Source organism: Fukomys damarensis, unplaced genomic scaffold (assembly GCF_012274545.1).
Source record: "Fukomys damarensis isolate Sample0158 unplaced genomic scaffold, DMR_v1.0_HiC HiC_scaffold_22, whole genome shotgun sequence".
NCBI lineage: Eukaryota > Metazoa > Chordata > Mammalia > Rodentia > Bathyergidae > Fukomys > Fukomys damarensis.
In genome coordinates, this window is record NW_022900934.1 from 27,475,781 (window position 1) to 27,490,557 (window position 14,777).

A 14,777-nucleotide genomic window follows, 5' to 3' on the forward strand; every position below is an offset into this window, starting at 1 on the left:
TCTCGGGGTCGCTGTACTCCTCCGCCGCCGCCGGCGGGTACACGGGCTCAGCGGGCGCCAGTTCCAGGCCGGGCTTCTGGTCGGCATCGTAGCTGCTCGGGGGCAGGCAGTGAGGGACATAACCTGCAGGGACGAGAAGGGTCGATGTCCAAGGGGTGCTGAGGAAAGCTCCCCTTCTGTGGGGACTCCCCACATGGTGCTCTCCTGTGGTCTTGGTAAATGACGGCATGTACTACAGTGGTCCCAGGGTCGCCTCAGCTTTTGGGTCAGGCCGCAGGGACCAAATGCTTCCCATATGGGTCACGATACAAATACCTACCTGCTTCACTGCGCGGGGCACTGGGTTGGTCTATTTCTATTGATTTTTTTTTTTTTAAAGACGGGGGTCTCATTAGGTATTTCAAGCCTGTCTTGAGCAAGTGTAGCCGGTGCTGGGCTGGAACTCTCTGTCCCCCTCCCCAAGGTTCTTGAGTGCTAGATTACAGACCTGTGCCACCACACCATTCTGGTGGCTTTGCGTTCACTGTCTTAGATGCTCACAGCCTCACTGCGAAGATATTAGTACTGTACCCACTGTGCAGGTGGAGGAAGTGAGGCAGGGATGAAATCAGTCTTGAGTTTACAGTAGTGAGGGGAAGAGGTAAGATTTAAACCTTGATTAACACCAAAGCTCATCCTCTATTTTTTTTCCCCCAGAGAACATTCTGCTTTTCCAATCCTATAATTTCTTAGTTTTCTTATCTATGAAATAGAGCTTGTGGGTAGCTGTGGTAGCAAGCAGTTGTAGTCCCAGCTACTCCAGAAGCTGAAGTAAGAGGATAGTTTCAATCAGGAATTCGAGACCAGCCTGGATAACATAGTAGGGCCCTGCCCCCTCCAAAACAAAAAACAAAACCCCAAAATGTAAATGTGCAGCTTACACATACCCTTCTAGGATCATTGGAAGGACTAAGTAGATTGATGGTAATAAACATATGCAGTATTGTGCTCTTACTGTATGCCAGGCTCTGCCTCAGTACTTTACATGTTAACTCATTTAATCATCACAGGAAGTAGATACTATTATAGTCCCCATTTTACACGTAAAGAACTTGAGAGTGAACCATAATTGCTATATAAATGTTAGCTATTATAATTATGCCTTTTGCTTGCTTGAAAAAGTGACTTCACCGAAGATTATTAGATTGTCTGCCTCCCCCTACACTTTGAGCTCCCCAGGGCTGGATCTGTGTGCAAAGACTGGGTCTGGCTTCTGGTAGGTCTGTGATGAATACATGTTGCACAAATGAATCCAAACCACAATTCAGTCAGATCCACCCCAGGGTTGCTGGAGGACTTCGGAGGGGTCATGTGTGTGTTGTGTACTAGCACCCAAGCCTGCTTTGCTCTCCCTGGCCCCCAGTCCTGCTGGCTGGAGTTGGAGGAGAAATCTGTAATGTGTATAAGCGAGTGGTGGGTGAGCAGGCTGGGGCTCCTCCTAGGGATTCTATAGGGCCTTCTGGACAGTGGGGCCACTCCGATGTGTCTCTGCCTCCCATGGCCTCACCTGGTCCAAGCATCTTCTCTGGGGATATGGGGGGCTGGACTTCCAGGAGAGTTTGTATAGACCTTGAGCAAACTTAGCATCATCCTGGCACTTAATTACAAGTGTTTCCATTGTCTGATTCTGGAGAACAATAGAAGTGAGGCTCCTTCCTTGGGATGCACAGCTGAGGGGTAGCAAATCTCAGTTGATCCTCTCTACCTGACCCCTGAGACCTGTAGTCCCCCAGCACTGCGCCCCCCACATGGAGTGAGCAGGTGGAAGAGGGCTTTGTAAGCTAGAAGCAAGATTCCAGTGACATTCAGACTTAGGCTGAATGCTTTTGTTGGCTTTGGTCTCTCCAGTGTCTGGCTGACTCAGCTTCTGGGCCTGTGCCTCTTTGGCATTAGGAATGGTCACTGTCTCAGGCACTGAAGGTGAGCTGTGTCTTTTCTCTTTCTGTTTCTTCAGCAGTCAGTACAGTGGGGATTGTGGGAATGGGTGAGTCCATTGCAAGGGGCTCTGTAGTCAGAGGCAAAGGAGGACACTACTGGTAGCAGTTTGCTAATTTGAAGGGGAGAACATGTCCAGCCTCTTAGCACCCCATCTCCTCTCCATCTGCCTTTGATCTGGAGGTATACCCACCTTCAATGCCAGAACCAGCCTGGTGCTTATGTCCCAAACGTTTCAGGCAGTGTCACTTTGGACTGAGTTAAGTACTGGGTATGTACTCCAGGGCCGCTCTCCTTATTGTATCCCTTCCCATTGTAATTAGTAATCAGGATGATAATAGCCACATTTATTGATCACTTATTGTGTGCCAGGCTCTACTAAGTGCTTCACTTCCATCCTTTTCCTGTGCCACCACCAGTTCTCTTATTATAGATCGGGAAACTGAGGTACAGGGTGGTGAAGGTGCTTGCTCAGAAGGTGAGAAGAGATTAGAGCCCACTGCGTGTCTCCCCTTGTTCCCTATACCTGGGAGGTCCTTGAGGAAGAGGCCGTGGCTGGACTGCCACCTCCCATCTGCAGGACCCCAGCCAGTGGGCACTTGGTAGTACTGTCGGACGGGTAATGGAAATTTGCAGGGCAGCCTTGCTCGCTGGCTCAGGATTTGTGACAGCAGTCCTTTCCACCAGCCCTGAGGACCGTCTGCACCTCACATGGCTTGGGCTGGGGAAAGTGGAGGACAGTTTGGTTCCCCGACCCAGATTCTACCTGGGTGACTTTGGGCAAATTGTCTGTTTTTCTATGCCTTGCATCCTTTTTCTGGAAATGAAGCCAGTGTGGGATCCACTTGGAGGAGGTGAACAGTCATGCAGCCAGGGCTTTGCATTTTCTGTCACTAAGGAAAACAACAGAGTGGTTGAGAACACAACTTCACTCGGTGCCAGACTGCCTGGGCTGAGTTCTAGCTTTAGCATTCCTAGCTGTGTGACTTGGACAAACTCTCTGACTTGTTTGTGCCTTTAGAGTTTTAGGAAGGAGCCACAGAAAAGAAACAATAAAAAACTAATAACCAGTGCTTCCAGGGTTCCAGTGTATCAGGCAGTGTTTGAAGGACTTTGCACACATGATACATTCTGCCCTCACGACCATACCATTTCACAGATGGGGACCCCAAGCCCAAGGAATTTAGGTAACATGCTTCAGGTGGGCAGCAATAAGTCAGAGCTAGGATTCTAGCCTGGGCCAAGCACCCTGTAAATCTGTAGTATATGTTGGCTGCTAGGAGTAGCGATAACAGTCTCCCCAGGTGGGCTTTCCTGATCCTTGGAGTCCACCCCGACACCGACACTGCTTGCTGCTGCTTTCTGGGACATTTCCTCACCCAGCTATGCATTTCCTTACTCTTCCAATGGGAAAAGTTCATGTGTGGCAGGAGCTCAGAAAACCAAGCAGCTCTTGCCCAAATGCATGGTCTGCCAGTGGTGCCCTTTGCTGGCACCTGGCAGTCCTGTAGCACCTTATTCCTGTTGCTGATGGCTCTTTCTATAGCAGTAGGGATGTTCCAAACCAGGGCTGCTCACTTGCTTAGGGATGCATGAAGAGTTGCTGTTAGGACAAGCAGTGTGGGCCCACACCTGGTGCCCAGTGGCTGTGGAGTTCAAATAGCTGGAGAGCATCAAATGAAAATTTGTGTGGTCATGTTAGAAGGAGGTGGCTCTAATTTTCTTGGTGACCTTGGCCACGTTGCTTCATCTCTCTGGGCTCGGTGTACACAGGAAGGAGGCTGATTGGGAATCTCAAAGAGTCTTTCTGCATGATGGGTGAATCAGTCCTTCCATGATCTGCCTCCCCCGCCCCATTCTCATAAGATCCACAGATTTCTCCCTGTGTGATCTTGGGCGGGTTACTCGACCTCCACTTGGCAATCTGGATAGGGGAGTTCATAAGAGGTTTGTATGAATTGGTGCAACCCCAGGCACAATTGGGAGTTACCCTCACAATTTCTTATTGGCATTGTTATTATTCCTATGTTTTCTAGGGTTATCCTTCCAATCTTCCAGTGAGTAGGGGATACACACAGGTGTCTCATCTTGCTGTGACCTTGACAAACCATCTAACCTCTCTGGGCCTCGACTCAGGGAATTCTTTTGGGCCACTGTAAACCATGCTGTCACCCTATGTGTGGAACCCAAGTAGGTTTTGGGTGTCTCCAGCTGACACATCGAGACAGATCTCTTTTGTTTGGGTCCCCAGAGAGAAATAGGGAGCTGGGACGAAGAGAGAAGAGGACTGGCTTGTACCTGGCCCTTGTCCACACACCCTAGCTGTGCGACCCGGGCAAGTCCTACCACTTCTCTAGGCTGAAATGCCGCATTTGAAGTATAGGGACCAGGTTTGCCTCTGTCAGGTAGGGCTATGGAGAGGGCAGTATATACCTGTCACCTGAGAATGGCCGACTTTCCCTGTCCAAGAACCTTGATGGAAGGTTCAGAGTCCATTTTTTAAAATTTCTGGTGCCAGAGGAGTGGTGCAGAAAGACACTTATGAGAAATGTGCTGGGTCTTCTTCAGATTCTGTATTCCCATCCTTCTGACCCCTGGGGTGACAGTGGGTCCTTACCATAACTACCAGCCTTCCTTACACACCAGCCCGCTCTGGGATCCAGGGACACACTGTTTCTGAGGTCCAGAGAAGGAAAGCACTTTCTTATAGTCACAAGAGGGGACTCAGGTCTGAACCGATCCAGGCCCTTGTCTGACCCCAACCTCTGACATGCCTCTGAGGGGGTATAGAGGCCTGCTGGGGATGCATAGGGCCCTGCCTGATAGGAAGGTTTGTGGATTTCCTCAAACACCACCACTCATTTGGCCTGTGTCTTATGGGGTTGGGAATGTTGGGGTAGGGAGAAGCAATTGTCCTAGAAAATCCTCCAGCATCCTTTACATTTTTATCAATAATACTCCACAGTAATGACTAACCCTTGAGTTCAACCTAAGTGCTTGATACCAGAGCTCAAGTCTAAGGTCTTCTACCATGCCTGTCTGCAGAAGCCGAGGTCCTGGGAGAGGCCATGGTCCCCCTCAGGTCACAGAACAAGTTCTTATTGGAGCCAGGGTGGTCTCCTTTTCTTAATGGAGCCAGTCCACAGTACCTTTCCCCAGTGTCTCTCAAACCCTCTGGGTTCTAAGCTGCCTTCAGGGAATTTCTAGCCCCAAGCCCATCTCCTTGTCCTAAAACAGGTAGGAAAGGAGAGGGGCCCAGGAGGGACCAGCTCCTCAGGCAGCTGTTTCCTGTGGGGACTCAGGGCTGCAGGGCAATGGGGGCTGCAGGGGCTGCTGTGTGGGTATATTTAGAGCGGCTGCTTGCTGTGCCAGGGCCTCGGGCCTCGAGAATCAGCTCCAGCCAGCTGAGCAGAAAGCCAGGTCTGTCAGCAGCAAAGCAGGATAAAAATAGTTTCTCCTTTCTGCTCACAGAGCTGGGCAAAGGGGCTGGGTACCTCCCCCTTCCCTTATCATAGCATCTTTGTTAGTGGTTCCCTGGGCACTGGACCAGAAACGACACCCACCTCTTTGGAAGGTCTGGCAGCTGGTACATCTGCCCATGGGGAGGGGGTCCCTGAGTCAAGGGAAGCCAGGGACACTGTGAGGTCCGACTCAACATGACCAAGGCCGGGGGTGGGGGCTGATGCCCACTGACCCAGGCCGGGGGAGCCCCTAGAGCATTCCAGGGCCCCTGCCCATCCCTGGACATCCCGGAGTCCTCCATATTCTGGTCTTTCCTGACTGGCCCCATTCCTGTGGCCCATAAGGAGGTCCAAGCTCTACAGAAATCGATAGAAAAGAATTTTCAAGGGGTTTTGGAGATGGGAGAGAGTGGCTGAAGATCTTGATTGCCCAGGCCTGTGTCGGGGAGCAGCCTCTTGTACCTTCAGGGGCCTCTTCTGGGGCCTTCTGGGCCTTGGTCTGGAGATAGATGTATGGCACAGCACCCACGCCTCTCCATTCCCCTGCTTTCTGCTCTAGAAGGGTATGAGCAAAGCCCCATTCCCTGCCCCTCCTTACCCACAGGCTGACAGTGCATACATCCCTCCAGGGGAGACTGTGCTGGGAAGGAGGCCTAGAAGTCCGGGAGCACCATCTCTGCCCTCCTAGGGGTGCTCCAGGTACCCTTAGTACCACCTCTTAGGACCCAGCAGTCCTCTTAGACTACTTCATGCCTTCTGCCCTGACAGGCTTGGGGCTTTGTACCTGGGGGGCTGACTTAAGGGACTCTAGTGTACTTCCTTCCCTCCCTCAGGAATCACAGATGGAGGATGTCCTAAGTGTGGAAGCTTAACTTGGGGCCCCATGTTCTCCTAGAGGCCTGCGACTTTAGGGGGAGCCATGGGTTCCCAGACTGCATCTCTCACGTGGGCCCTGCTGTTTCACATTCCACTGAACCCTGTTAATTCTGGGAAAGCCAGGCTTTGGAGTCCTCAGATAATCAAAGCTAAAAGAGATCAAGATCAACTGCTTGATTTCATGAGAGGAAAACTGAGGCTGCGGTAGAGGAGACTAACCACACAGAAAAATGATAGATCTAAGACTTGAGCCCAGCTAGGCTAGAGAATGGATCTGCATATGACCTTGGATTGGAAGTTGAACTTGGACCTTGATCCTGGACCTGGAATGTTGACCTAGACCGATTCCTAGACATTGAAACTTGACTGTGATGTGGATTTGTCTTGGATATCAGACCGGGACCTGTAACCTCAAAAACTGGCCTTGGACTAGACTCTGGCCTTGGTCCCAGACTTGAGGTTGGACATGGACATTGAACCTGACTCAGATCTGTACCTGGACACTGGCCTAGGTGTTGACCTGGACCTAGCCTTTGAGCCTAGACATCTAACATGTTTTAACCTGGACCTTGGATCTCAACCCAGACCAGGATGCTAAGGGATGCAGTGATAAATAGAAGGTTCAGGTGGGGTGTGTCAGCACAGATTGGGCACCTCTCCAGCCTTCTCTGTGCTCCCTCGTCTAAGAGATTGGAGCAGCCCATTGGCACCGTGTGCCCCACGTGAACTTTCTGAGGTGTGCAGTAGGTGTGCAGCAGCTGGGACTATTGGGCTGGGCTCCCAGGCCTGGACAGAGCGACTACTTGGCGCCATCAGGGAGAGTGAGAGGAAGTAGGTGCTGATGTGATGTGGTCAACTAGCTAAGCCCCTGGGTAGCAGTGGGAGCGCTGTCTCAGCCTGCTGGGGGAGGCTTAATGCAGCTGCAGAGGGCAGACGACTGCGTTATTGGATTGGCATTGATCCCTCATCTGCTGGGGTCGGATGCACTTTGAGAGGACATGGGGGCAGGATCGGGCTGGGGTGCAGAGGGAGGGATGCTGGCTCCCAGCTAGAGTTTGGCATTAAATGTGAGGAGAGGAAGATGCTCCTGAAGACGCCTCGACAGGGGGTCCGTGGAGACCACTGACATGCAGACGGATGAGTAGCCATCTTTGCTGAGGTGGCTGAAAGTACCAGGATTCTCTGAGGGGCTTAGGTCTGTGAGGGGTGGGCTCGAGGGAGTTGAGGGTACAGCTCTGAGGGGGTCTGGAGGGTGTGAGTGGGCATCTCACTGAGTCTGTGCTCAGAGCAGCCCCTGGGTGAAGGGGGAAGGCCAGTGGGAGAAGAGAGGGATTTTGCTGGAGGGGGTCAGGGAAATGAGATCATGTCCCCCTTCTATGGGGAGCTCTGCAGAGACACCTGGAGCTGTCCCATTTGGGGGCATCCTTTCCCTATTCTGAGGTTCTGTACAGGTTTGGGGCAGCCTGCTAGGCATTATACTTGGCAGGGGGTGAGGGAGATACAGGAAGAGAAGGGAATGGGGAGGGGAGGGACAGTCCTCTGGAGTGTGTGTGTCTGTGTGTGGAGGAAGGGGGGAGGGGGAGGAGGAGGAGGAAAGAGGAGGCCTCTAAGTTCTCTAGCGTTCCCAGGCTTTCCCTGAGCTCAGGGTGCACCTCTTTAACTTGGGATCTTGCATCTGCCTCAGTTAGGAGCCTTGCTTTCTCAGATCTTTCCATTTGCAGCCTGTGGCCACCCCCTCTTCTTCCCACCAGGCTCATCCTGACCCTGCAGCCTGAGCTGAGCTGCACGAAAGGCTTGTAAGAGGATCTTTCTAATAACTGGAACTATCTCCAGCCCCAGGCCCTCCCTCCCTCCCTCTCCCTCCTCCCTCTCTCCTTTCTCCCTCCTTTCCTTCTCCTCCCTCCCTCTCTTCATCTCCCCCCTCCTCTCTTTCTCCTTGTTTACCCAGCACACTTACACACGCTGGGAGAGAAAAAACGTCGGCTCAGCAATTTTTCACACTTCCCTCAAATGCTCAGCAAGGTTATTTCCGGCAGAGCAGAGACAACAGACCACCAGGAGCCTGCAGGTTCTCTGAGGACTCCCAGGACCCACCCCTATGGAGTAAGGAAGCTCTCACTGCCCAATCTGGCCACACCCCAAGAAGGGGAGAGGCCCCTGGAAACAGGACTTGGCAGACCCTGTTTTCTGGTCATACCCAAGCTTGGAGGGACAGCTGCCCCTCTCCAGCACTGAAAGTCCATAGCAGATACAACCGAAGTAGCCAGGTCAGGGTACCTGTCCTTACTGCAGGGCAGAGATCAAGCTAAGAAAGATACATGAGCCTAGAAACTGTGCCACCCTCAGCAAGGGGCATGTGCTTAATAGAGCCCCAAGGAAACCCTAACATTTTGCTAGACCCTCATTGAGGTGTCTTACAGGTCCTCCTGCACCACATTTGACCTTCACGGAAACTGAGCCTGTCAAAGTTGGAAGGATACTTGCTTCATGACATTCAAACTCTTGGACTGCTAGGGAGACTGGGGACTGGAGAAGGAAAGGCACTTGCCCAAGGTCACACAGCAAGTGAGCTAAACCTGTACCTGCTAGGCTATCAGGACAGCCCTAGGATCTCCTGGAGGCCCTAAGGAAAGGGATGAGAATGGGGGGTTTCGGGTGTCAGAACTGGTGGAACCTCTACAGAAACATTACTGTTCCCACCCATTGTTCACCCAGGGGCTCCTTTCAAAACCTTTGTGGTGTAAATTCAAGACAAGACTTTTTCCTGCCGGCATCCTGAGGCACAGCCTGCAGTTTTGGCCGTGTGTGGGGAACTCAGCTTTTATGGGTTTCCTCAGTGGGCCTGGGGACAGGACCAAGGGGCTTCAGAGGGTGGGATCCAGGAGCTTTGTGTCAGTCCCTTAAGGAACCCATATCCCAGTCTTGCAGATTACTTCATTTTCTACCAGCACCCAGCCTTGGCTTGGCCCCAGGTCCACCCTCTGTCTTGCCAACCCTCAGCCCAGCCATATCCTTGGGCTTCTGTCTCTCACCCCAAGAGGCCTTGGGTTCCAGAACAGAGGACAACAGAATAAGGGACATATGGGCAGAGGGGGAGGGGGTTTTGGTGGGTAGATGGTGAAGGCCAGGGGCTGGGGGGCTGCAGCTGTACCCATAGCCATTCCCTGATTTCTTTGACCTTGGTGAGGTCACACAGCCCTTTGCCCAGCACTCTCTCTACCTGGCATGGCAGAGTATTGGAATGTAAGTGAAAAGCTTGGAAATCCCTGGAGCAGAACCCCCCTCTTGTCTTTGCCTCCCATCTCAGCTCCCCTTCTTCCTTAGCCCTTTCTCCCCCCCCCCAAAGCTGATGCCACATGTGATGTCAGATCTCTTAGTACCAAAGGGACTCCTCCTCTCCAGACACCTGCCTGGTGGGGGCCATCAGAGAAGAACCCTTTTGTGATCCCCTCGATGGAGGATGGGGCCCACAAAAGCATTCTCTTCTTCTCTCTAATCTCCAGAGAGCACCCTGTGTGGGTCTCTTGTCCCCCAAACCCTGTCCCTGCAGGAAGTTGCTCTGAGAAGAGATGGAGTGTGGGGGTGGGGCAGGGATGGAGAGGCTTACACGGAGCACTGGGGTCGTCTCTGGAAGGGGTGAGAAGCTGGGGATGGGAGGTAGTGCAGCCTAGGGGACCAGGAGCCACTTTAGGGCACCCCCCAAATCCTCTTCCTTGCTATCCCCAGGACAGGCCCAGCCTCTGGCAAGCATGTGGCTGAGGGTAACAAAAGAGTTCAGAAAGGGGTTCTGAGAGCACTTGTCTGGCATCGCCAGGGGCGCAGGTTTGAAGGGAGGGGGATGCCCCCGGCTATCCCCGGAGAGCCAGCCCCATGTCTCCGGAGACTGGCCGTTCAGACCGTTCAGGCCTCTTCCTCCCCACCAGGCACACTCAGGCAGCCAGCCCTGTCCCTCAGCCGGAAGACGAAGGTAACCTGCAATTGCTAGCGCCTCAGCAGCACCCCCACCCTGCCCCCCAGTAGCAGCCTTTCCTGAGTTTCCTTTCTGTGTTCTTTCAGCACGAGCCAGCCCCATGTCTCCGGAGACTGGCCGTTCAGACCGTTCAGGCCTCTTCCTCCCCACCAGGCACACTCAGGCAGCCAGCCCTGTCCCTCAGCCGGAAGACGAAGGTAACCTGCAATTGCTAGCGCCTCAGCAGCACCCCCACCCTGCCCCCCAGTAGCAGCCTTTCCTGAGTTTCCTTTCTGTGTTCTTTCAGCACACCGTACCCCAGCCCTGTCCTAAGGCCACAACTTTCAAAGTCCCAGCTGGCGGGTGGCTGCGGGATGGGCCGACCCTGCCACTTTCCCTTTGTACGGCTGAGCCCCAGCCCCGCCCGCCGGCCCTGGGGAAGTCCGGGAGGCGCGCGCGGCCAGAGAAATCTCCCGGGGTTCCCTGCCGAGTGCACCCCTCCTCGAGGCCCAGGTTGGGGAGGGCCCGAGCTTCCCTCCCCTTTCCCCTTCTCCGGGTCCCACTTACCGTTGTCCCCGGAAGGCCCCCGGACGCCAGGCAGCACGTAGGCGGTCTCCAAGGGGTGGTAGGTGGGCGCCGGCACCCCGCTACACTGGAAACCGTCGCCTTTGATCTTCTTTACCAAGAAGGAGCGCGGCATGGTGCAATTGGCTGGGGGCTCGGCGGGGGCACTTGCGCGGAGCTGGGTTGTGGGGAGGCGGCCAGCTGGGCGCTATTGGCTGTCCGCGCGGGTTTCAGCACTGGACAGCTCCCAGCGGGCGGGCAGGCGGTCCCCGGCGGTGGCTGCCCGGGCCGGGCTCGGGCTCCCGCTCGGGCTCGGCGGCGGCGGCGCGCAGACAGCCGATCGCTGGAGCTGTGCTCAGCACTCAGGCTGCCGGCTTTATATGGGACGCAGGCTGGAGGAGATCAGGTGGTCCCCTAGCAATGGAACTGTTCAGCGCTCTAATCCATCAAATGTCCCCCAGGACAATCGCTCCGCATACGTTCCCCTGAACCGGCTGCGGTGGGGGCAGGCCGGGAGCAGGGAGCAGAGAGCAGGCAGGAGGGGAGAAAGTGAGGGCGAGAAAGGCACAGAGATACAGAGAGACGAAGAAAGGGGAGCGTGTGTGCGTGTGTGTGTGTGTGTGTGTGTGTGTGAGAGAGAGAGAGAGAGAGAGAGAGAGAGGGGGAGAGAGAGAGAGAGAGAGAGAGAGAGAGAGAGAGACATGCAGAGAAAGGAGAGTCACACGCTGAAAAAGGTAGGAATAGAAGCAGAGAGAGCAAGATAAGGACAAAAAGACACAAGCGAGAAACAGAAGAAAGAGATGGAGAAAGTAGCAGCACACACCCCTGCACCCACGGGGAGGAAAAGAGATCCAGACACACAAAAAGGAAGCCCCTCTAGTGTGCAAAGAAAAGGTCAGGGGGGAACCCCTGCAAAACAGAGATGGAGGAGAGCAGAGAGAGCACAGGTAGGGTTCAAGCACATGGGGACGCAGGCAAGGGGGTGCAAAGAAAAGAGTGAGCTAGCCGGGGACTATCCTCCTGTCTGCCCACAGTCCTCGCCCTCTGTCCAGTTCTGAAGTGGCCAGTGTGGACACCAGTTTAAACTAGAAGAAACCCCTCCACCATCCTCAGCTTGGGCTCCCACTAGAGTCACCTATTGGGTTTGGGGGTCAACTTTCTTCTCCCAGATGGGGGGAGCAAGTCCCCCATGCTGGTGCTGGCCTCTCTCAGCCAGGCATGTTTCCGTGCTTATCTCAGGCAAGTGCTGCAAGAGGAAGTGAAAATCGCCCAGTAATTAATTTCCCTGCTGCTGGGGGGGTGGTTTTGACACATCCGAGGCTGTGTCTTTCCCTGAAGCGGGGAGCAGACAATAGAGACACGTGGACTGGGAAGGGAGAGGGGGGAAGGGAGGGGGAGCGGGGTTCCTGCTGGAACTCTTTGCAGGTCAGCTCCTTTGTCTCTGGAAGGATCCAAGCGGGACCCCCCTCCCAATCTAGCCCAAACCTGGAAGACCCCTCCATGTCTTGGCAGAACCAAGGAGCAGGAGAACCCAGCCCCCTGTCCAGATGCTGCTGGGCAAAACCCCAGGGTGATGGGCTGCTTCTACAAGTGTGTGATGGCCAGTACAGAAGAGTCCCAGAACTGGACTCCAGGGACACCAGGCTGTCACTGGCCAATGGCATTCTGTGGATGGATGCAAAGCTGATGGAGTAGGGATGTCCTTTGGGTCCTAGGTCATCCACTACCAGTTGGAAAGATAAGACCTAGAGAGGACACGGAGGTATCTGAGGTTACACAGTGAGACAGCTACAACTGCCAGACTTCCATATCCTCTGGATACCATTTGGTCAGGGGCTGGCCTGGCCTTTGGTGTGTGGCTTAGAAATCTTAAGAAGAAAATTTGAATCTGTGATCTTGTCAAGGCTTTGTGTGATCTGGAGGTCCCCGCCCATCTTCTCAGTTATATTGTCTACTATTTTGCCCCCAGGGACTTTTTAAAACCTCAGTCTCAGAGGTGAGGAGCCTGCAGCCCTTTCCCCAAGACACTGCTCTGGGCATGTGAGCCCACTTCTAGTTCTTCAGGCCTCATGTTTCCTCTGTGCAGCCGCCTTCCCTTTCCTTCACCCCTGCTCACCCCTGCCCCACGATGTAGCTGAGTCACTTACTCCAGGAGGTCTCCTTGACTTCCTTCATTGTACACCACATCAACTTGCCCATTTGTCTCTAAACTGCATGAGGACAGGGACTCTGTCCTGTGCATGGCTCAGCACTCTCTTAATAACCTATTCCCAAGTCTCCCAGATCTGCTCCCTGCTAGCTGTGAAACCTTGGGAAAATCACTCAACTGATCTGTGCCTCAATTTTCCTGTTTATAAAATGGAAATAATACTTGTTGCTACTTTGAGGGTTCTTGAAAACATTGTAAGAGTTGTTGTGCATAAAGAGCTTGGAATGGTGATAGGCACATAATAGGTGCTCAGTACACCCAAATTCTGTATGGACAAGTGTGCCAGTGGCACCTAGCATTTATTTATCATGTGTTCATGGAGTGCCGTGGAATAAATGGTGAGCAAGGAATCCCTGGTCACTGGGATCTTGGAGCTAACATCCAGGGAAGAGTGGGTGGACAGTAATCATGGAAACATTTATGTCAACATGGTCTTTTCTGAGACTCATTCAGTGTTGTGAGGACATGGCAGTGGATGGAATCATGGGGGCGATCAATGGTGCCTTTAGACAGAGTGGCCAGCAGAGATCTCCTAGGAGAGGTGCTATTCACGCCAAGGTTTGAGGCAGCTGTGGAGGAGCCAAGGAAAGAGGGCTCGAGGTAGAGGCTGCCCGAGTTCAAAAGGCTCTGAGGTAGGAATGACCTGGGGCTGGAAGAATGAGCTCGAGGGATAGCAAGATGTCGAAAGAGATGAGGTCTAGGAGTTGGCAGTGCTGAACCCCATCTCACTATGCTGGTGATATTCCACCCATAATGGTGGCCTGTAACCATAGCCCCCACTGGCTGGAGAGACGCTTTTGGCTGCTAACACAGAGGAAGTTGTTTGTTCAGGTGGTGACTTCTATTCATGGTGTGGCCATAGTTGGGGTTTGTGGTAGACACTGGTATCTCTGTCCCCTAAGAGTGCCTAGTGCCGAGCTCACCTCTGCCTGCCTGATGGTTCTACCACTCCAACCTTCTGCTAAGACATGGCAAGAGTAAGCCAGAGAACTCAACAAGTCATTGACGATCTGCAGTAAGTTAGAGACAGAGCTGGGACTGAGCTCCTAAGGAAGATGGCATGGACGCAAAGCCAGATAAGAAGAAACTTTTAGCCCAGAAGCTGAGTAGCTTTGGGGAGGGGGAGGCCTTAAGCATGGATGAAATACACAAGAGCTGGCAGAATTTCATCACTAGGACACCAAGAAGAGCCAGTGTCCCCAGAACTGTCCCCAGAACCAGCTTATTGGGTTCAGGAAAACTGCTGCTAGGAATTTATTTCTCCAAGTTACATCAAGTAAGGAAAAAACTATTCCCAAGGATGTTTGCTGCAGCATCCAAGGTTGGAATAAAAACCCCAAGCTGGATAAAGTGGGGAGGGGAAGAAAACATCCACTTGATGGAATATTCTGCAGTCATTAAAAATTTATATACAGGGAAGAACTCATGGAATTATGTTAAGTGAAGGATGCAGAATCCAGAAATCTCTCACAGCATGTTCACAGCTATGAACCAAAATAAAAATAAACACACACAGAGAAGTGAAAGGCGGCTGGTGGGGCTATGAGGGAGTTTTCCTCCTTTTCATATTTTCCAAAAAGACTATAAAATATTTCAGGTCAACAAACATTTATCTTGAGCACTTGCTGACTCTCTATTTACTTCCAAATAAAAGAAATGATGAAGTTTAGTAAAACATGTCAGAATATTCATTATTCCTTCTTCTGGTTTGGGGAAGATAGCATTGCGGATGGCAAGTTTCCCT

General features: G+C 52.9%; 1 protein-coding gene across 1 annotated transcript in view; it reads right to left on the reverse strand.

Annotated features, from left to right (window-relative positions):
• Window positions 1-11,103, reverse strand: part of Scrt2 (scratch family transcriptional repressor 2) — a 15,568-nt gene extending 4,465 nt beyond the window's left edge. The window contains exons 1-2 of the mRNA XM_010621497.2: window positions 10,828-11,103; window positions 5-123 (exon numbers count right to left, since the gene is read on the reverse strand). Coding sequence (XP_010619799.1) covers window positions 5-123; window positions 10,828-10,960 — 252 coding nt within the window. The 5' untranslated portion in view covers window positions 10,961-11,103. The remainder of the gene's footprint in view (window positions 1-4; window positions 124-10,827) is intronic.
• Window positions 11,104-14,777: the final 3,674 nt, after the last annotated feature.